The sequence below is a fragment of the Corvus moneduloides genome, chromosome 9 (genome assembly GCF_009650955.1).
Source record: "Corvus moneduloides isolate bCorMon1 chromosome 9, bCorMon1.pri, whole genome shotgun sequence".
Taxonomy (NCBI): domain Eukaryota; kingdom Metazoa; phylum Chordata; class Aves; order Passeriformes; family Corvidae; genus Corvus; species Corvus moneduloides.
The window spans coordinates 21,734,080-21,758,277 of record NC_045484.1 but is presented as its reverse complement, the minus strand read 5'-3'; the positions used below and the strand labels follow the sequence as shown (position 1 = coordinate 21,758,277).

Below are 24,198 nucleotides of genomic sequence, written 5' to 3'. Positions count from 1 at the left end.
CACGAGGGTTCCTGCTGTCTGCATAACCCATTCCATAAGACATTCCTACTATAAGGTGTTTTTAGTAGGCTACCATCAGCCATGCTTCTCTGCTCCTTTCTGTCCACAACAGCGTTTTGTGCACATTTCCCTTGGCTGGATGGGGCTAATTAAAGCCACTCACAGCAGCTCTATGGGACTACCAGGACAACAGCAAGGACACAACAGCTTAAAGTATGACCACAAGGAAACACTGTACTCCAATTCTGCTGAAATACAGGTGTAAGAGAGCTACACCAGAAGGTAAGAACTCACACCCTCTTCCCCAACAGCTTTCTCCAACAGCAACCGCCTGCTGACTCAGGAGAGATGTCTCAGTGCTACACAAATTACAAGAGCTGGCAAAAGAACAAGGAAGAAGTAACAGGGATTACTGTGACCCCAATACTTCTTTCTTCCTCCGCCCCCAATTTTCTTTACTCATCTGTACGTGTTAGAAATCAAACTGTCAGGTTTTGATCTTGCAGCTACTACAGAAATTCTTCCAGCACTTGAATAAATTTTGTCAGTCTTTTTAGTTCTACTCGTGCCCCTTCACACATACCCTGTTTATCTGCAATGCGTACACTGGGAAATAAAAGACTGGGGGGGAGGGGGGAAGTTGTCTCTTAGCCCTCAGTGTTTCCCGTACAAACCAAGAAGGTTTAATATTTCTGGAAAGAAATTTGCAAGGCATTCAGGCTTTCCAAAACCAAATGTCACTTACTGTCCGCTCTTACAAAAGGCAGCATCAAGCAGCAGAAGATGGCTGCTGGCACAGTGAGTACTGGGATGCAGAAGTTAGGCACCATATTCCAAAGTAGAGCAAGTCCTCTTCAGTCTGAGGCAAGTGGTCAGTACATCCAGTGTTACAGACACAGACTTACTCCTGCAAACCAAAAGAGGAAAAAAAGGAAAATTATTATGAAACACAGATTAACTGCTAGTATACCAAACTGCATTGCAAAAACATCATTACAGATACTTTTAAAGAGAAATTTAACTATCTTCCTTGCATGAGCAGTAGAGCACCATACACGCCTCCAAATTCAATAAGCTGATTTCAAGGGTCAGGAGGCATAAATGCACCCATCTCCAAGTTTACCCTCATGTACAGTCTGGTTTATGGACTATTAATGCATCCTTTAGTTGCTGTTGTTCACAACAAATAGTTCCAAAGCTGCACATTACATACATGAAGCAGTCTTAAGCTCTTGTAACTCTCTTCCCATGTGCCCTAGACAGACATGTTTGACTGCATATGCAGGGAGGTTTCTGATCAAATTGCATGTAAAGCATAGCCTGGACCATCCAGCTGGGCTAGTGTACACCAGACAAGTCTCAACGGGTTCAAGCAGAAGAAACAGAAGCTGAATTGGATCAGCTGTCAGCTCACAGGGCTACCAGAGTCACAGCAGAATGTTATTAAGGAAAGTGTCTATAAAGAGAAGCTTTACCCAAAGCAAACATGTCAGCTTGAAACTCTCCAAAATGGAGAGGATGACTACCTAAAAGGATTTATGAGTGGATATTCTTTCTCCAAAATAAAGCAAATTATCTTGCAAATTGCCTTAACTTGGGCATCTGCTTGAATATTGAAATACAGAAAATTCCTTGAAAACCAACCAGAAAAAGGCAGGTATTTAAAAGAATACAATTTCTGTGTATCTGCCTTTTCTATCTTTTAACGAGAATATACTCATTGTACTTTCACCTCGAAGTCTAAGGTCTACCTGTTAAGACAGACATTAAAGGAGCTAGCAAGCCCCATGCCCTAAGTGATCACACTCAGCAGTCACAGGGGCTCACACTTTCAATACCAGGCATCTCAATGCAAGCTCAAGAGTTATTTAAAGGTTGGTGTAATTCTCCACAAAGCTGCAAAAGTTACCAAATTTACCAACACAGTATCATTAGTGAAAAGATCTCATGCTGGCATATGCCAGCCTGAGTGGACCTCCTGAGTATCCTTGAAGCAAAGTATCTGCAGCTGCGCATGCTGTGTGTGGCCCAACGCACCACTCTTATGCTAGCAGACATTTCAAAAACACCTTCAAGACAGCTCTAACAAAGATATTTTTGAATTTTGCTAGGTTTGGAAGTGTATTGTTTTTTTGGAAACCGCTGAGCTTTTGATGGAAGTATCACAAGTCACAAACACGTCTACTTCTGACAAAAACACGGTGCTCAAAGAATGCCAGCAATGATCGTGCCTAGGGAAATCCACAAGAAATCTCAAGAGAATCTACCTTGGCAAATATTTACATTGCATAGTACTAACAAACAGGAGACCATGATTCTTCTCCATTCTGTTACTGTATTTGCACAGTAAATCTTTTCACGTTATAATATTGCACAACACAGAGAAATCTTTATTTATGCAACATCTTCTGCAGCCAAGACATCTGAAAATATTTTACAAAATAACCTAGTTCTAACCTAGATGCAGAGAGAATACTGATCATCTCATCCTGTTTTTATTGTCTCAATGAGAAGGCATAAATCTAACTAAGTTCAGCAGCAAGACTGCGAATACTGCAGAAGAGGCTCTTTGTACCAGCCACACACTCAGTTATCTTTGCTGCCCTCCAACTTCCCTATCCTCACTCATCTCTCACCAAAGGATTACTAAAAGCACCATTAACACGTCTTACATAGCAAAGACAGAGACAGGTAGTTGTATCTCTATAGCTGCATAAGTGCTATTCCAACGAGAAACTCTGTTCAGTCCCCAAGCAGTTGGCCCAGCGTTAGCCAGCTCCCCAGATATGGCCCACACAGGAATGGGAAGAAATGCCTGGATCAAGAGGGATGATTATGTTTCTAAATACTGCATGTACAGGGCTAATTTGTGCTGCCTGGAGAAGGGAACCCACTGAAGCACTTTAAGCAGCATTACATCTGGCTCAACAGCAGCCAGAATCCTAAGAGGCTACACTTCCTGGGGAGAGGTTGGGAACGCCAAGGTTTGAAATTACTGTGTCAAAACTAGTGATGTGTCGAACTCTCTAAGATAAGGACAGCGAACGAGTTTTACAGGTAGTGCGGAAACATCTTAGTATTTGTCAGACCACACTGGGGATGAATAGCTTTCAGAGAGCCTTTCCTCTTTCATTCACTTCCATTAACAACAAAAGTGCCTCATCTAACGGTGCATCTCGAGCGCAGATTGCTCAGAGTTGTGTCAATGGCACCTCCACAGCCCTCATTCAGAAGTAACTCTCAGGAACACAAAACCCTCCGTTAAAGAATAGGTCTGTCTCTTGATTTCTCTCTTCTTTCAGCAAATGTGATCAAGCTTCTCTCCAGTTTCAACAGATTTATAACTTTCCTCTCCAGCCCATGAGATACATACCAGCATGCACCATGCAAAACTGATGAATTGTCAGATACCCTACCAGATGCTTCATAGACTTGATCTTTTTCAACTGTTTAGTGCTCTACATAATTAACCATCTGGTAGAAAAGCCAGATTTTCTTATGCCAGGCTGCTGTCTATCCGTCCAAAGTTAATAGACCACCTTTGGCCTTTAACAGGATCAAAATTTGCCACTTCCTCTTTCCATGGCTGCTCTGCCTATGGAAAAGTTGTCTGTATTCAATAATTAAAGAGCTTTAAATTGGAATGTTTTAAAATTTTATAAATCTCAGTAGCTGTCATTCTCTTTTGAAAGTGAAAATATTAAAAAGCTTCTCCCAGTGGTTCAGCTTTCCCATTTTTCAGAAGGGATGATGCTCTCTCACAACAAGAAAACCCAATACTCAAAGCAAGGGTGACAGCTGAAGCTCAGTTAACCCTTACAAGGGCCAGTGTTACTCTGACAGTGTTGAACAGCAATCTTGAACCAATGCCAAATGATTCCTTTCCTGGGGCAGAAGGCAGCTTGGATGAAAAGTAGCTAAAAACCAGATGATTTTGGTAGATTTTGGTAACAAGCTGAACAAATACGAAGTCAGTATTGCTTTGGCAAAATCAACTACAACAGCAACTGAACAAATAATGCTCCTACAAGTCTTTATGTGTCTTTTCCCCAGCAACCTCATGCCTCTTCAGGCTGCTCTCTCTTCCATCTGGACTGATCTACTGCACACCAGACGACCGTAGTCCCATCATTTGAAGGCCTCACTTAATCTCTCTGCTTTGACCAGCATCTCACAACTAATACTGCATTTGGGAGCCCAGACACTGTACAAGAAGGTTTTTCAAAAACACACGTACATTCTCATTTCTCCTTCTGCATCTGGTCCTGGCAATATTATAAACTCTAGACTACATAACCCAAAATTAGGCTGAGGCTAAGCACTCCAGATGGCTTTGTAAAAACAGCTTTGAGTTTAGCAAGCTAAACTCCTGCCTCTGCTCCAAACTCAGTGTCAGAGCTACCGTGAGGTAGTTTGGCAGAAAACTAGAAAGCGGGAAAGCACAAGAAAAAACTAGCATTCTTCATTTAAATATATCAGTTTTTGCTGTGGGGCAGGTGGATGGAAAAGAGGCGGTCTTGAGGACGTTTTCTGAAACCTACATGGTTTGTTTCTTTCAGGCAGGCAGAAAAAGCTGGACTCATTTAAAACAGAGCCAAGAATACCAACAGCTCATATGGTACTAAGAAATTCTGGCAATGAGTACGTCTCACAGGAGACAGCGAAGAGATTAGAAAAAGCAGTCAACTTTGAAGAGTCAAGAGGAATTTCAAACCAGCACTGAATAGCTTATGTCCTCTATGAACTCTTCTGTAAGATAAACTGAACCGAAACAAGTGTCACGTGAGTCACCAGCCAAGACTGGCACAGTGAAGAAAAGCATCCCCAAAGCAAGCCTGCCCATTCCAAACCAGGGACAAAAATACTGCACTAAAATCACTTTTTAGGTTAAGCTACTTTGCAACCCAAACAATCTAAGAAGTCAGCACAAAAAGTTCCCTCCAGGAACCCTTGTACATCCACAGAACTGCCAGGTTTCGTTGCGTGTGTGAGTATTGACACTGCCTTTGCTGTGAAACACAATAAAGAGACTCTGGAGAAACTTACAGGGTAGGAAGGTGAGCCCAGTGCATAAGCAATGTCCTTATCTGACCTGGAGATGTAACAGTGTCTTTTCAAAAAGGAACCTGAAACAATTGTGTTTGTTTTTCAAGGTAGAAACTTCCTGAGCATTCTTGAGGTAAGCCCAAGGATACAGGTCAGAAAATACCAACTGGGCACCACCCAGACGATGGTAAAGACAGAGCTGAAACTACATCAGCTTCTCCCAGCACTACTGCATGTGCAACATAATTAAATTTGCCTCCTGGACCCCTACCCGCTACTTTATATTTTACACAAGTACCTGAAGGGAAACCAGTGCTCCAGAGGGAGCCAATCAACACAATACCACCTGATCAACTCTGGGGTGCCACACCAGCGATGGCGATCATGTGCCACACAGAGCATTAAGGCAGCTCTTTATTCTGTTAAAAGTGAGAACAATAACTGGCTACGGCTCAGCTGCTTCGCTCTGTACATAATGCCTCATCTGTGCTCAGGAGGAGGAACAGGAAAACCATGACACACCATATAACTCAAGATCATCATACTGCACACATTAAAAGTTGTGGAAGCACAGTTACACACAAGCTAATGACTTTTGAATGTTTCACTTCGCTACATTAGTATTCCTTTAGCATAGATTTCTTTGTGCTTTTCTGTGAGAAATATAATATAAAGAGACTTGGGGAGTACAGCAATATGGCCAAAAAAGACAAAATGAGTCTCATTTCACTCCGAACTCCCACATGCAGGGAATGTATTAGAGAGATTCAGTGGGGAGATATATGAAGATGGCAACGATGGCAACACTAGAATAGATTTAGGGAGGAACTTCCTATGAACTTGCAATACAGTAAAAAGGCCAAAAGCTAAAGAGACTGCCACACAAGCAAAGGTACCAACTCCAGGACCCAGGTGTGAGCAGGCCCAGAGCATCAGTGTGGTGCTCTCAGTTACAAGACTCTCAAACCATCGGGAGAGAAAGGATGAGCAAAGCAATTCAAGAACCAGGAAGGATAAAAATCTCTGTTAAGTCACATACACTAGACAGACTGGCTAAGGATTTGATAGCTATCTGTAAGTACGTGAAGGATACAAAACAGCAAGAAAGGAGTGGAGGAGTATAATTAGCCATGGGCACATAACTGTGAGAATGAGACAAAACAAAAAAAAGCTTATGTTGAATATTCTCAGTAAACAGTCAAAAGAAAAAAGGGAAACACACCCCTCCCCAGAAGTATTTTTCCCAGAAGGAAAATGTTTCATCATCTGTTTGGAAAGAAAATAAAAATGGGGTAGGAAAAAAACAAAAAGAAAACCCAAAACATCCCATAATCTGGGAAAAAACACCAAAACAAACCAACAAACTAACACAGGCAGATTGGTATGGAGCAATATATGTAACAGCAAGAACAACTCAAAAGTACTTTAAAAAGATTCCCCTTATTTTGATAAAGCATGAAAAACTGAGAAGCGTTAAGCACAAGCTGGCCCAGCTACAGGTCACTGTGATCCTGAACATGTAATCCCAACTTCACCCAAGCAGAGGAGCAGAGCCACTTTTAAGCAGAATACAAGCACAGCTTGAATATTCCTGTCAGCTTTATTGGCTACATTGGTTCTGAAGACATTAATTTCTGAAGGTGTCATTGCCTGCAGACAATACTAGATAAGAAAGAAGAATTTTTCCATTGGAACAAGGATTATGAAGGGCCCCGTTAAATAACTATGGAGATAAGTTAAAACATCCACTTAAAATATAGATCAGCCTTGAGCCTCACAAGCCCAGCTATCACTCACAGTGAGCACTAAGCACAGATTGCTGTAGATCACCCTACCCAAGCATAAAGGCTCCTAATGCCTGCCATAAAGTCTCCTTAAAAGAAGTAAACTATTGCATATTGGCCTTCCAAAAGAGGTCTCCTACATTTACAGAATAGGCCCAGCAGTGCACCCAGATGCATGAATTACAGATCCAAGGCAGTAGAAAGTCCCACAAAAAATAATAGAAGTAAATTCACCTATTCCTTAACTATCAGCAAACTCCACTAATGTGAAGAAATGTGCTCATGAGTCAGACATTTCCACAAAGCAAGAATTTCCGTGCTTTTACTACAAATTACTGTACACGTGACAGTATATTCCTAATACAAATGACTGTGCCAGAACAGGCTTGACTGAATTCAGCACAACAGAAAACAGTGGAAGGACTAAAATCACAAGGTACTAAGTCCTCTCCTCTAAACCCAACTCCAGGGCATTAAGTTCTGCACATTCAGGGTGCAGACAGGTGGTTCTAAACTAAAGAGAGGGAGAGCTGAGAAACGCAGTCCTTCTGGGCTTGCTGCTTACAACACACCACAGCTGAGTGCCATTGACTGTACAGCTGTGGTCCTGTTACTCCTGCATCTGGCTCCAGCAGTGCCAAACACGCTGCTTCTGCATCTCTCAGACTGACAGAAGAACATGCAAGGCAGAGCAGACCTAACATCCACTGAGCACCAGATCTAATTTTAATCAAAACAGCAAGAATGCAAATGACTGACCAGATGAGAGATAATCTGTCCTTCCATCCCTTCAAGGATTTGCACGGTGTCTAACGGCTTGAAGCCAAACTAAATCCTGAATCAATTCTAGTTCAAAATTAAATCAGTTTCCTCTTTGTAAGAATGCTTTTACTCTATCCACGTATCTACTCAGCTTCCTTAGAGGCCTCAGCGTCAAAATTTTTCAGAGACCTCCCAGAATCTGAGCAAGCCTTTTCTCTGGCTTGGAGATTTTGAGCAACTTCTAGAAATTTTCCTTTGCAGAATCCATCAAAGTCGGACCCTGTGAGAATGTGATCTTCAGATATTGTGTTATTTTCTCAGTTATTTTTGCTTCAACCAGAGTACAAGGTACATAAAGAACTTTCTTTGGGGGGGCGGGGGGAAGTTTTTCTTTTTAACAAAAAATCCCTTACTTTTGCTGGAAGTTCAGTTATGTTTTATGTATCATAGCATACTATTGGTGTCTGCTCACTTAATGCCTTCCAGATTAACAGCTTATTCTAAATCTGCTTTTGCCAAGACCTCAATTTCTGGAATTTGCTTAGCTTTTATATTTAGAAATACTGGGCACAATACTAGTACCAAGTCTTCTACAACATTTTCAGTGGTTAAAAACTGATGCAAAGTAATAATTTCATTCCTCTTCCTTAACTGCCTTCCTTAACCTCCTATCATCCACCAAGACAAATTTTCACACAAGACAATGGCACTGATTTGCCTAAATTATTTATCTTCTATGTATAGTCAGCAGTTCTTCAAAGCCCACCTTGAATCTTTCAATTTTCCTTTTATACTCATTATACTTTATATACTCTACTACTGATAAATGGGAGTTGGGCTTCCAAATTTTCATCTCAAACAGCTTCTCAAGCCTGCCACCTACCTAGAGTGAATTACTCCCAACTAACTGCTTGCTAATTTAACTGCTTTTCCCAGCTTGCTTTCTTATGTTCCTCTATTGATTTCAAACCACATCAGGGAACTGATTCACTCCCTCCTTGCACCCTCCCTTTTTCTTTTCTACTTTTACTTTTTCCCATCATAATATTAAGGATGCTTTGAGTAACTTGTTCACTTTCTTGTAAGCTACCCTTTCTGAAGTTTACCATCATTCTCAACACTTTAATCTTCTTGTCCCCTCTGAGCTTGATGTATTCATGCCCCACATCCACCACAGTCATGGCCACTCACAAAGACGTATGTGAGGAGCCCACAAACACCTTCAACCTTGATGATGCACCAGGCAGCTTGACAAAGACATGAGTGATTAAATAATCCTGAGCAACTACTTGTGCCTGCAGCTATTTTAAGCCAGGCTCTGGAAAGAACACACATGCTGGTGACAAACCCCCCACCCACTGTCTCGCAGCCACTGTCACACGTGGCAATTGAGTAAAAAAGGACTTACTGCTTTGATCCTGCTTACAGAGACAATAATCCTTTTCCACAGGTCCACCAAGCACACACAAAGTGCCAAGTTCTCAAATACATCTTGGCTGCCATCCTTTCTAGACATGGGCACCACCAGCTGAGGAGCAGCACGGCTCCATCAGATGGGATCCCCGTCCATCCCAGCCAGCCCCTGTCAGCCAACACTAACCTGTGCAGGAGAAGACAGAGCAGGCTGCCATGGGGCTGCCTTCTTCCTAATGCTATCATTTAGGAGACAACTTACGCCCTGCTGGAGGGTTTATGTATCCAATTAAACTTCCTGTAATTCTCATCTTGTGAAACTATGAACATTTTCAATGCTAGATTTTGGAATTATTCTCTCCTAAAGGGCTTTGAAGTTAATTATATCATAGTTGTTATTACTGTCTCAGCCACAGATACTGCTTGAACCCCATTATTGTGTGTGTTACTGAGGGCTAAAATAAGAATAGCTGCTGTTTCAGTGTGCTCTGGAGCTAGCCTTTCCTTCAAACTGCTTCTATAACCTTTGCCCAAACATTATGTATGCTCAGTTTATATGCAGGTAGTTAACAGAGCCCAGTAGGGTAAACGGACTTATTACATTTATTAAACTGAATTCTCTCCATGCAGAACGCCCCCAGCATCCTGCAGTTCGCTGGCTCTGGAGGCATTTTGGCATTTTGAAGACAGCACCCAGAAATTCCCTCCGCAACTAATAAGGAGGAACTATGAAAGCACAACTTTCATGCAATTGCCTTCTGTATGAAAATGAAAACTGTTTCTGTAACCTCTAAAGAAACCAAGATGCAATCAAGCTTATTGTAATAAGATGCTAAATTTATGATTACTCCTTTTTATTTTTTCCTTCTACTAAGATCCCCTAGCTTTGCTTCACCAAAAGAAAACCACCTCTGAGGTGGCATATACAACACAGCACCCAAGCCATATTAAAGAAATGTAAATTTAAAAAAGCCCTAGGTGTAATATAATGCTTATTGAAGATGAAGAAACCAAAGGTCTGCAAATTGTCAAATCCTAAATTAATGGTAGCAAGTCAATCTTAACTCTGAATATAAAGATTTCTATTCCTAATTTTTTATTCCAAACTACTTCTCTCCTTCAGTAGCACTTCAGGCTAAAAATTAAATTCAGGTTTTTTGCATCACATTCTGTACAATAAGATACATAAAACATATACACATCAGATTTTGTCTCAGATCTAAGGCTGTGTGTTCAAAACCGTTTGATGGAAGAAAATCAATTAATATATTTTACAAGTCTTCTTTGTTTGTTAGATCAAAGCAGTAGTTTCCTACTTGTTTCCGGTCCAGAGGGACTGAGATAACAGCTGCATCAAGGCTGCAGCAAATCCAACACTTTCTGGACGGACCAGCCATCTTCCATCTTTCACGCCACAAAGCAAATGCCAGGACTTTTCAAACAGGCCAAAATCTGCTTCCACACTCACATTCTGCAAGTAAATTCTTATGTGGGGACCACACTAAGTGCTAAGCACTTAAGAGGCAGCAGATAGGAAGGCTCCACATGGCTGTGGATCCGTGCTGCCTGACACCCTATCAAGGATGCACAACCTCATCTGCTTCGGATTAGAAAGATGAGAAAAGCTGGGAAGGCTAACAATACTCTGCACATCTTAATGAAGCTATAATAATCGCCTTTGCCAACCCTGAAAGAAATCCAAAACATAAAGCCAAAGTAAACATTATTACCTCTCAGGTGAGTTGGATACATCACCACCCCTACACAGCACTTGCTGCTCCTTGCATCTTGCGTGATCCTGAACCTCCCACGGACCCTCCTCATCCACCATAAAATCCACACTAAATTTATCATAGATTATGTATGACTTTGCTTTTTATAACCAACAATTTTCTGACTACTAGAAAAGGCATGCTTTGCTAACCGAGGGTATTCAGTGCATGGCAGTTATGTAGCTACTTCCAGTGCCTTTGTTATTTCTGCACTGGAGAGGCAGGAGGAGAGATCAGTTCTCACATTCAGCACAGCACTCACATAGCACAGATAGAGAGATACGGGATGTTCTTCACCTCTTGGTCCTCCATCACATCCTACGGCTCTAAAAAATGTAAGTTTTGCAATTCAACCTTAAGTAAAGCATTCAAAGGAAAAATGGCAAACAAACAAATTTCACCACTACAGTACTTCTATTTCCACAAGACAGTAGCTTCCTTTTGATTTTTATAATTTGGTCTTTAAAAGCTACTCTTCCTCCAACTTTGAGAGCATTTCCTATGTAACTCAGATCTTATAACTTCTATGCAATCTCTTTACCAGGAGAATGGTCCTGTGCTAATGGTCTGAGTCAAGACAAACCCGAATTCTAATAAAAGATCAACCTAAAAAACAAATTATGTACCTCACACAAAACTGCCCTTTTCTAATAGAGACTTCTGCCAATAGCAGATGGAAAGACCTTTGAAAAATAAGACATCCAATATGCCATCTGCAGCAACTTTGAGCTTTGCTATTGAAATCGTTCACTCTTTCCTTCCAGGCCTCCACCTTTACATGACCTTGAGTAACACATAAAGAGGTAATACATAATGTGCAGCTTCTTGGGATATTATTCAGTAAAACCTAAGGAAAGAAAATTACTGCTAGCTGTTTTTTCAATCCATTCGTGCGTTAGAGTGCTGAAATGCATACTTGGCGCCATTGAAATCACATTCAATGTACGTTTTAGCGTACTTAGGAGGAAAGCTATTTTAATTTTGTTAGTTGCCAGAATATAAAATCCTGAAGGGAAAAAAGCTTCCAGCAGAAAAACAGAACAGATCCTAAAGGGGAAAGACATTACATCACTTGACGAAAAACAAAGGAAAGCTTAAGGAGGACCAGTTTAAGTACAGCTCCAAGAAGAGGAACAGCCCCTTCTTTCCTCCACATGGCTGATGCTGGCATGGAGCTAACGACATAAAATGCAGCACCTTGTTCATCAAATCCAAACATATTAAATTAACAGCAGCACAGCAACTCCTCAGCTGCCAACAAAAAATGGCTCTGAAGCTCTTAGCGACTTATGGGGAACATGGTCCAAGTTTTAAGCATTTACTTTTGGATATGCAATGCCACCAGATGTCCAAGCTTTTTCTTACCTGCAGACTAATACATCAAAGTGGCTCTGATGACATTCCCTCTGAAAGTTTGTGTGCTCCAAGTCTGCAGCTGTGTGTCCATCACTTCTAGATGCGTGCCCAGCCCATTAAAGTGGACCTGCACCAGGTGTGAGCAGAGGGGTGGTTTTGCCCAATCAGCAAGAGCACACAACACCACGTTCATGCTAGTCCTATGTTTATTCAGGCTACAGAAAAGCAGGACAAAGTCATCCAATGCCAGAGCTCATACCCCTGGTTCCTTGACCTCCAGGCAGTGCATGGATTCTGCATCACTCAAACCTGCTTTGGTTTTACCCTTGTGGGTTTTAATAATTATGCACATACACAGAGAGCTTGCAATCAGTGTACTCTGAATTAAATTTTAACCAATAAATGAAGTATTAAAAGCCACAAAATTTTTTATAACATTTTAATTGTGTATTACAGAACTCATCTGGTAACATCTAATTATAATTCTAAATGAGCAGCAATTAACAAGCTATTTTACGGTGCCTAAGTCCAAAATAAACAAGGTCAGGACAGTCCTGCAGAAGGAGCTGCTAGTATGCACACTGCAGAAGGGAGACCAGCCTATGCTTGGAATGCACTCATTCACCAATTTCTGCCATCAAAGCATTGAATTTTAGAAAGTGTAGGGAATACCACCCATCAAGTACAGGACTTGCTCTACCACTGGATCCTTGTCAGGAAATGGGCAGCTCTGCTCCTGGCATGCCACACACACCACCAGTGTAAGTTCTTGTGAAGTGACACATGCCAACACTGTGTGTCTGATGGGGAAGGTCAGAGCAGGTCCAGTAGAATCAAGTGCTCTCACCCATCTCACGTAGCAAAAACCCCAAAATGGGATGGGTTGAGGACAGAGCAATGAAGAAGTCTCTCTTCTTCACACAGAAGCCCTGCAGTAAAAGCAGCCCGCCAGCTGCTTGAAAAAACGCATTCATCTTTCAGAATCATCCAACACTTCCAAGCAGGAGAAAGGTTTGATACTGCAGACAGAGCTACAGGTTTCATGTTAAAAATTCTAGGACATTCCCCACCGACCTGGATGCTCTCTCAGAAACTTCTTGGAAGCATCTTGCTTCTTTACTCCATGGCTCATAAGTCTTTCTACCTGGTAAGCATCCACTGAGTGTTCCAGACCTAGTTATAGCAGGGAAGTACCCCATTATCAGCATTTTAGGGATCAACCAGCAAAGGTTCAAAACCCAGAGGCTTTATTTCAGAATGCATTGCCCTTTGCTGACAGGTTGGGTTTAAATTTTATTTTCATATTTTATCCTTTAAAAAGAAAAGTTCTTTGAGAGTTGAAGTGTGAGGGAAAAAACTCAGCCTAAATAACATGCAACGTACAAGGTAATTTTCTCTTTTCAGAGGGTAGAGAAGGTTTCTGAAAAGGGCTTTGAGACAGACTCATGGATCTGTCTTTTAGTTTTCCCTTTACCACTGTTTCAGTGTCTTCTAATGAAAATGAATCTCAAACCTCTTCCATGAAGAACACAGGCCATTCCTGACTGTAGGGTAGGAACAGGAACTTGCCTGATGCAGCTGGTATCCTCTCTGTCTGCAGGAGCAATGCATTAGGTATTTTGAACTAACATTAAAGACACAGAAACATTTGGAAAAGTATCAATGATCAGCTTTTTAAGCAAAAGAACAAAGTACCCAAGGCACTGTCAGGGCTAGATCAGCCATCCAACTCTACATGCTGGCAAGAGAAAATGTGCTTTATGCATGCAGGTGGTTTATGAGAAATAACTTGTGTACAGCCCTTTCAAAAAGAATACATGAAGGAATTTGAATAGCTATCCCTCATGAAGCACTGCTGTTCAGAATAAAGCTTATTCTGTCCTCCAAGCTCACAGACAACATAATTCCTGATGGATTAACCTTCTGGGTCACACTGAGGACACCAGCAGTATAAGGCTGCTTAAGGTGCTGCAGATTCCTCACCACTCTGGTGTGCTTCTGTCCTACCCACAGAAGCACTAAAGCCTCACAACATGGGTCATGGTGGTGTAGATTGCGATAAAGTATTCTGGGCTTGCTCTTCCACCAAGACTTACAAGCTTCAGACAGCCAAGGCAATCTGCCTTTGTCCAAATGAGTGTGCCTGCGACTTGGCATCTCCTAAGGAAGCCAGACTGATCCATTGTTTGATAGAACTACTAAAAATACAAAATAAAAGTATGCCTATTCCTTGACAGTGTTCATTAAAAACCAGTTAAGACTCAGTGCTAGCTGAACCAAAGTGACCATCCCTGGCAAATGGAACCCTTCTTGAGCAAAGGCAAGAAGAGATCTCCCAAGGGCCAAAATAAACTGTCAGGACTTCACACATACAAACATCCCTCTGTACCTTTCTCTGCCAGCAAACATGGAGAACCATATCCTTTGATTATTTGACAAAGCTTTTGGATACACTGCGGTGTCTGTCACTGCCAAGTTCACCACTGACTGCCAGCCATTTAACCATTGCCACATGCCTGTCCTGACCCCTTTTCGAGGACGGGATCCACAGCAGGACTGTGCCCCAAGTCCTGTTTGGTGTTCAGCTACAAAATCAATCCTGACTCTCTACCATGGCTGGGAGGAGGGCACCCTTTCAAGGGCCTGGCAAACTCCACTACTCAACCTGCAAGCGCTCATCCCACAGCCTCCTCCAGAGCCTTTGCTGCTCAGCAGCACCAGCACTACAAGTGGAGCCAGCAGGACTTCATTTTTCCACTGTGCAAATAGGAAAGAAAAAGCTGATCAAACCACTGCCTGAAGGGAGGACGCACCAGGAAGGTGGAAGGCCAAGTGAAACTACAGGCACAGCAGACTCAGAGGCAGCAGCCATCGTTTAGACCAAGACTGAATAACTACCAACAGTCCTTTGCACGAACCAGGCAAAGCTGATTATTTTTTTCCAACAGATCAAGTACCCTGGGAAAGCCCACCATCCCCAAAACCTTTTCCATCAACTGTCCAAAAGAGCTGCTTGCAAATTACTGGAGGCACAAAAGCTGCAGACACTTGGCTCTTTATCTTTGAAAGCATTCTACTTGAATTTATCACACTACATGCAAGTCAAACTTTATTTAGCTAAACGAGAATCCTATAAGCCCCCTTTTCCTCACCAGAGAGTGAGAACAAGCAGAACAGCTAGTGCCTTCTTGCTTTAGTGAATTCATTATATTAAACCAAAAGCAATGTCATCTTAACTTGAAAGGACTTTTGAAAGAGCTTGAAGCAATTCTGCTGCTGCTGCATTTTTATATTTTGGATTAACTACAAGCCCTCTTAACCCCTCCAAGTTTGTAACAGCACATACCCATATCCTTCCAAGCTTTCGGAGCAGCCAGCAATCTCTTGAGCTGTTAGCAAGCTGAGAGTTAAAGCACACACCATGTACAACTATTGTAATTTGACTCCTCTACAAGTTAAAGAAGTCCAAGTTTTAGATATTTTTGTCCACAAGAAAGGACCTGCAGAATCTGGTAAATTATCTCAGACATTCCTCATGTCTCATGTGCAATTTCCCTGATTAATAACCCAGACTCACAGGGGCAATGAAAAGGTCAAAATCCTACTACAGGCGACAGTGCTAAAATATTACTAAATGTTACCTTTAAAACATTTCTAATTAGCATTAATACAGAAAGATTTCCATCAAGAGACATTCTGTAAATTCATGATTATCATCACAGACTTTTCAAACAGGATTTTTTGACTTTTTTTGCCAATAGAGTGTATCAGAAGCTATAGAAAACACCTTAGCAGCAACTTTCTTGAAATGAAATATTAAAAAAAACACCCTGCTACCAATAACTGGTTCTGTTTGATGTAGTTTGTCATTTTTCTGGACAGCTGAAAGCCTTAGGCAAATGTGCAGGGAAAAACAGTGAACCATCTCATCCATCTTTTGTTTATTAAACCCTGAGTTTATTCAAGTGCCTTTGAATCCTGAACTACACAAAGTCTTCTGAACCATTCCAAGCAAAGCAATTGAATCTAGGGGGCAGAGAGAATGCAAAATGTCCTTTACGTTTATTAACTTCTGGAGAAAGTATCAGATAACAAACCCTTTCATCTCAGCTCACACAGCTGAAGAACAGTAAGAAACAACAGTGGCCAGAACCAGACCAGCTCCAGCATGGTGCTACTAGAAAATCCTTGTGATGTGCTTGATACAACCCCTGCTGAGAGCACCTCTGTTACTCCTGGGCTCTCTTACCCTGCCTGTGGGGGACACCATTTACAAAACAACCAAGGAACCATTAATAAGCACTTTCAAGCTTTTTTTCTGACTCCACTGTGTTTTCAGAGCAATGGCTGCATCTCGGGGACAGCCATACGTGCGCTGGAGATGAAAGGTTGCCAAGCAGTGCCAAGTTATCTCAGACTAATAGTATCTAAGGGAGATGGAGATGGATGGAGCCACAAGATCGAACTGCAAACACTCTCAGTTCAACACTAGTTTGAAAAAGGCAGTCTTTACTCTGTCCATTCACAAAAACATGGGGAAGAGAAAAGCCATTTTTATATACAAAATCGTATTACAAGAGTGCCCTAGAGGCCACTGTATCATTCATTTTCATACTAAATTCAATAAAAATACACCATTCTTACTTAGATTAAACAGGTGCAGAACCAAGCCGTTTTGCAGCAGCATTTAAGACCTTGTTGAGAGCATGCCCTGCCCTAATCAAGGCAACCAGCCTAATCAGGAAGCCGACATGGGCAATTTGACTGCCAGTAGGTCTAGCCCCAGAGGTCCCATACATCACTGCCTACGTCCGCATTTCCTCTCTCTTTGCTATCGTTCCTCACGCATTTCCTCACGCTCAAGTGTATTCCAAGACAGTTGAGAGGATGCAATTTGTAATCTCAATTAGGCACAACATGAGGTAGCCAAGTTGATTAAGAAAGAAGGGGCCTAAATTAGCTTACTGGCCCTTTACAAGAATTAATTTCTATTCCAGCAGTGCCTATGGTGGTGTGTCCAGTCCAAACACATAACAAGGTAAACAGATGCACTCAAGAGAGACTGACATTTTTCATGTGGCATGGCAGGGGAGCTGTGTGCCTGTGAGGGTGCATGCACTTCAGCCTGCCTGATCCATTAGAGCTTGGTCAATGACAAGGAAAGTACAGCCTTTCCTTCCCTTAAGTAAGACACTAATCTATTACAACTCTACAAGCTAGGGTAATTAATCAAAAGTCTATCATACCATATAAAATGAAAATGGCTCAAAGATGTGCCTGTTCACATCAATTAATTATTAAAGGAGCATTAGCTGAAGCTTTTCACCTGCCATTTCAAAGTTCAGGCTAACGTGACATGACACAACACACATACAATCACTGCAGCACAATCTGCACCTCCATTCACCCACCCAGCTACCTCAGTTGTGCCTGTACCTGCTCTGCTTCTCCAGACTGGTTCCAGTGCACCCCAAGAGCAACCAGAGCCTGCTTGCTAGGGATGCTCAATATGTACAGCTGGGAAATCACCGTGGGGAGTCATCACGTAGCCCCTCCAAACACCAATTACAACAAGCATTAGCACATGTTTGCCTGACATTTCCTCTTCTGTTTCAAAATAAAGTCCTCAAGCAACAAGGCAAGCGCTTGGTAAAAGGTAGCACAAGCATTCCTAGAAACCACCAACCGTGTTGTTTTCAGCTGTGTTCATGCTGCTGTAATCAATGGAAGCACTTAGCAGTGATGAGCACATACCAGCAAGAAAAAACACCCCATCCTTTATGCCATGGTTGTTATCTTCTTCCAGACCAACCAATGAATCAAGATCACTGACTGCACTAGGAGGCAAAGCACTGGGAGGGCTGGTGCTTAATTAAGCTGAAGTAAATACACCCTGGCTCAGGAGCAGACTAGAATCACCTCCGTAGCACATAAACTAAGAGCAGATAAGAGCATAGCAGCATCAGACCTGCTCATATTTCTACCACTTATGACCCAAGCTTTATTCTAATTGCACAAATTGAAGAATGATTAGCAGTTGAGTGGACATTAAATGCCCTGCTGACATAACCAAAACAGATTTGCTTTATTCAGAACGATTACTTAAGGCCATAGCTGTGAAACTAGAATGAATCAAAACAAAAACATACATTAAAAACACAAAGCATCACCTCATAAATGAGTGGGATAGCAAAACAGCCTAAGTAATAATTTAAAAGCCCCACTCTAACATCATGGTTTCTAGATGCAGGCATCTTTTTCATGAAACACCGTAAATCCACTACAGTAGTGTTCTCATCCTTTACAATCTCTAGAACTAACTTTTATGGATATGAACACTAATAAAATTCACCCCACCTAGGTTTTGCACCAGGCTGCTATGTAAGACTTCATATCCAATTTTATAATAAATTTGTCTTTCTGCTGAGAAGTGTTATACACAACTCAAGATCAGCAGAAATAGTGGGTCAAGTTAGACATCAGCTTCCATGAGCCGTGGGAAGTGAGTGGTAAGTGCAACTCTGACAGACCACAGCTGCCTGTGCTGAAACAACTTTACAGTACACTACCTAATAAACTACCAAGCAGGCACCAGCACTCCTGGTGGCGATTAGAAATTAAATAGTAAGCTACAACTTTAAACATTTTTGCCTCACCTACCATTTCTCACAGAAGCTCCTCTTCACAGCTTATCTCCAAGTGGAATGGTGACAAATGGGGGGATCCCAGACTGGCTGCCAGCCAGCCTTTTCAGGCTTCATTTTTAATACCATTACCTATGAATACATTACATTTACTTGGCCTCCAGTCACCTCATTAACCCTGGCAGCAAAGCAAGTAACATACTACTAACAATGCCTATTTGATAAGAAAGCCTCACATTTTTCCTTAGCACTTCATCTCAAGAGGTAAATCTCGGGAAGTAAGTTTGTAGCTGTTAACCAGCTACTTCCCTCTCCCCACAGAGGAAGAAATTGTGTTTTTCTCTGACAGCAATATATGATAGTACTGTCATTACAGCTGTTTTAGAACAGCTTTAAACTACACTTGTGTTTCAGAACTACCTGCCAGAGCCCTTGTTCAAAACTTTCATCTCTCAATATATTGTTTCAAGGGGAGCTTTTAGTTTCAACTGTCCAAGTCATCAAGTATACAAAAGAAAATGCGTACCTAAAGGTAGATGATACAAACTAACTCACTGCATTCAAAATACAGTTCACAAGCTCCTTCCCTGGGGCCCTCCCAGACTGGATGACCAGATTTTGTCTATGCTATGAGACAGCAGCACAGGGTTATAAAATCTCAGGAAAGGCTGCCTAAAAGCAGAGATGGGCCAGTGCATGAGATCTTGTTAAGCTTCCTCTGCACTGAGATTGAGGCCTCAGCGGGTGGGACTCCCCAGGTTTTACTCAACCAGCAGATCTCACTTCTTTTACTTGACTCCAAGAGAGACCTGCTAAGAGCTTCTTTCCAAAGGACTTCTAAACATGATGCACACATGTATTCACTCATCATTTGTGTGTCTTTTACATCTATATAAGCATATTTCTATAAAAACGACACCATGCACATATTTTATGCTGAACCCATTGTAATTTTCTTTTGAAAGTCTCCAACAGCTCCCTGTTGTGCTTTGCTTTTCCATCTGATGCAGCAGGGCAGAGTGGCTGTTTTCCCAGAAGCCAGGCAGATCTAGAGCTCCCTGCCTCCAAGTGCAAGGATTTTCACAGCCTTGTCAAGTGCCTTCATCTCTGCACCTTGCACTCCCCAACTATAAAGTGGTAACACTCTACCTCCCTGACACTATTTAGCAAGAACAGATTTTAAAAACAAGAAAAATAAACAAACAAAATCCACTATGAAACTCTGAAGAGCAAATACTGCTATCTTGAAAACACAGATGCTGATTTCAGTTACCAGGCTTCTATAAAAACAAAATTAACCTGCAAACATTTTCTGGACTAATTTTAATCTTAAAATTCCACTAAACCTTTAGTTTTAAGTGCAACAATTTATCCCACCATTTTGGAGAGAAAGGCTGCAAACCGTTTGAATTCTAGTTTTTCTACTTTAAGAAAAGCCTAAAAATATAAATATGCTCTCTTATAATCCTGTAGCAACAAGAGGTTTTGCTCTAGCAGAACAATGAGATAAGAAATCAAAATAGTCATCTATCCACTGATGGTGCATAAACACTGTATTTATTAGTACTTCCACATACTGATTTTAGACTAACCTCTTTCTCACAGCAGTAATAGCATAAATGACCATTTCAAGAACACTGTCATCCAAATGTCTCAAAACAAAAGAGAACAAAAATGAGACATCTGCTTCCCTGTGTCTCCTCTGGCATTTAGAAGCTGGCACACAAGGAGAAATAATCCAGCTCCTGTGCCTCATCTCACCCTGCAATGCCAAGGCAGGCTTCAGGACAGAGTGAATCCAGGAGCTGCAGCAGGAGGTCCTGCCAGTACTCCCCATCCCTGCAGCAGTTCCTCCATTTTGCAGAAGAGGGTCCAGTCGGCACTCATCTTCCTAATTACACACTAGCAATTAGCTGGAATCTCGTTGGACTGTGCATGTCACCTGTTAACAGGGCCCTGTGAAAAAGGGCTAAAACTGGATGTGGCAGATGGAGCTATATATCCTGTCCATCTCTGGAGAGCAGATTTGTAATGCAAAACACCAAATTCAAGATGAGACCCATGGATACAAGGAAGCAATCAGAACCAAACTGATTAAACAAGACCCAGGTCTCAGCACAGCACACAGAATACTAAACAGAAACAAAGAAACCTCGGAGAGGGAAACAAACCATGCGCCCAGTCACACATCAGCCTGACCTTCCCTGAACCATGTGGCTCCCTCTTCAGAAAAATCAGACCATTCTCCTAAAAACTCACCAAGGCCAGAAACATCCACACCTCAATCACTCCATCTCAGATCCACACGGACGGAAACCTTGGGTTCTGGAGTTGCTGTTTTATGACGGGGAAGCCCAGGGCAGTGCTGCCGTGATCCACATGGCCAAAGACAACTGCGCTTGTTGCACAGCCCTCCAGTTCAGACTCACAGTGCCCCAAGTCAGAAGACCCGTCTGGATTATTAGCCCAGCCTCTCACAAGCCCGGGCACATGACATTTCATGCAACTACCACTATCCTGAGCCCAAATCCTGTTTGACTAGAGCAAATCTGGACACAGCATGGGAGGAATCCAGACCGATGCCCAGTACAGACATCAGGACATGGAAGGGATGCACTACTCTCTCTGCCCTCTCACAAGACCCCAAGAGATGTGCTTTGATTCCAGCCCCAGTCCTGCTGGCTCCTGCACCCAGTCACACCTTCTTGCTCTGCTTTTCATGCAGTATTAAAAGAGAGTTTTTAAATCCTTGCATTGGGAACTGTGCTCTCCCCTATCAACACTGATCTGGCTTCACAGACCTCCCACTCGTTTTGCTTCATGGGCTAACAGAAGAGGAGAATTAAACAGACCTCTGAGCTCCTGCTGCCACTCTCTTACAAATACTCCACTGACACACACATATTTCTCAGCAACACCCTTGCTCAAAAAACCATCAGGAAAAGTGTAATTTAGACTTTCAACACTTTCTCCAATGAAGCACAAATAAACCCCCACCACCCTTAAAGCTGGTTTTGTTCTGCTTTCTCTCAGCAAAATGCTTACCCCTCAGACAACTGGAAACAACCTCGTACACTATTCTGCTGTCTTACACCTCCCTGCTAAGTGGATGATGTCACACAGCCTTATAAGAACAAACATATTCTGACATGCACCAAAAAATGAACCAACTAAGCTATAAGCAAAGACTGTTTACGTAATGCTTCGCAGACACCTTTACACTGCCTGCACCTCATAGCCAGTTTTGTTTTGAGCTTTTTTTACCCAAGGTTTAGAGAGGAAAAAAAACCTTTCAAACGCCAGTACAGTGCTGGCCCACTAACTTACCAAAGCACGTACTGCCAAGCTGCTGCACAGCTTGAATGCTTCAGTGACCAAGCGTTTTTGGAAAAATCTTGTTATATGCACACATACACACACAAAAGAGCAATCTAATCATCAAAATATTCAGAGACACGTTATTCAGAGACACTCATGTGGCTTCTAGAAGCACACTTCTTGATCTGCGTGAACTGACTTTAGATACAAAAAGATGCTGTGGCTTTCCTTCTCCTCTCCTCCCCTGCAAATCTCTTCAGGTTTTGGGGGTTTCATTTTTTATTTATTCCCTTTCTCTTAGCTTCACAGAAAGTTTCTGTTATTCCACCAGATTTTATCCTTTTCTGTTTGGCAAATGTTGATTCTCCCCCATCCTCCTACATGTCTCACATGAAACTGCTTCAGCCTCTTTTATGCAAGCAAAAAAGAAAAAATTGTGTACCTTTATCTTATCCCAAAAATCTGCTGTTTCAAAATCAGCACTTCCTGGCCATTAAGAGTTCAGTGTCTAAGTGAACCCAAGAAGCTGCAGCCCACTGTCCCTCACAAGCCAAGGAGTAGCAGAGCCCACTTCCATCAGCTGTGCTGGTGCTGCCAGGCACTGCCTCAACACTCCGACCCCAAACAAGACAAGATTTAAAAATAAATACATAAATCAATGTGTTGTTGCTCTTTTACGACATTCCCCAATACTGAACACGCTGCTCTACTTCTGCATTCCAGAGCTCTCCTACCTGTAAACAAGAGCTGGAACCAGTACATTGCAATGCCAAGTTCAGAACTGTGGACGGGAGGTAAAAAGCAAAGCAATATTACAGACTACAGCATGATATCTCTCATATAAACAACTTAAAAATCACCATTTAATGACAAATATCATCAGGAGCATCAAGCACAGCACGACTGTGCCGAGAAAGTGGGGAGTTGATGAAGATAAGGTGTCTTCTCCTTCTTGAAATTTTTAATAAAAATGTAACAGTGAGACTAAGTTTATTTTTGCTAGGAAATCTGCAGAATAAAATGATTGCTATTACTATACCCAGGTGCTTTACACATGTATGAGTCTAGTCATTTGAGATTCAGCATAGATCTGCTCTCAAAGTTTAAAAAGCATGTCCCTACTTCTTCAAGAGAGAGGGCACAATCAGCCAGCTTCCATTTAATATGGACAAATATGATTTCAGCATTATTCATCACTCCCATTTCAATAATGAAATGAAAATTATTCCTCAAGCTAAAAGTTTAAAAATCTAACTACCTCCCATTATTTTCCAGTCCTCTAGAAGAAATTAAGTTGATGTCCCTCCAAGAGATTTAATGGACAACAACAGACACTTCACTGCCCATCTCAAAACACTAAGGCACTATTCCTGCAATGACCAGTTGTCTCCATGGACAACACTGACAGTAAGATGTAAATGCAGCCACCATTGCATGCACTTTCTGGAAAACACACCTGCAAGATCTCTTCAAGTTGAATATTGCATCCATCACAAGCCTTCACTGCAGAGCCAGTCTATCCATCTGTTTTGAGGTTGCCCCTTTTATACTTCAAGTATTTTGAATAAAATTCTAGAGTTGATCCAAAAAAAGCTTTAAGTGATAATATCACTGGCAAATCACTAAGAATGTAACTGAAAGCCAACTGCCCAATATCTACAAAGGAAAGGGGAAAAAGAAAGAAGGGTTGTTTTTTTTTTTTTTTTTTTTGAGACTTGACTTCATGGTGCCAAAACTCTTTAAGTAAAAATAGGTCAGTACTATCATTGATACCTTTGAGAGTGCAACCTTGTGCTTTCAGATAGATTAACTTTTACTTCAGTACTTTCAAAACCCACAGCAGGTTCTTTTAAAAGAAGCAGAGGACTCTTGGACATCACCAAGGCTCACTCCTACCCAGGGCACATAGTCCCAAATTTTCATAACAGCCTCTAGTGTAGTGTAGCATATTCATCTCTTGTAATCGAGGCAATAATTTGCTAAGCACATCTTTCAGCAACACTGAGGGCTTAAGCAGTGACAGTGCCCAGGTCCAGTCACCTCCCCAGCTGCATCAATAGTTTTGTGCCATGGACTGGATCAGGGAACCAGTCCAAGTTAAAA

General features: G+C 41.8%; 1 protein-coding gene across 19 annotated transcripts in view; it reads right to left on the bottom strand.

The window, feature by feature from the left end:
- The window catches only part of PTPRF (protein tyrosine phosphatase receptor type F), a 378,483-nt gene that overhangs the window by 247,019 nt on the left and 107,266 nt on the right, over positions 1-24,198 (bottom strand). For 18 of the 19 annotated variants that reach the window (XM_032117430.1, XM_032117429.1, XM_032117435.1 and 15 more), the window contains exon 3: positions 746-907. In XM_032117430.1, the coding sequence (XP_031973321.1) occupies positions 746-830 (85 nt within the window). In that variant the 5' untranslated portion in view covers positions 831-907. Of the gene's footprint in view, positions 1-745; positions 908-12,142; positions 12,229-24,198 lie in introns of those variants that run through there. The other variant, XM_032117431.1, reaches the window with a different exon arrangement.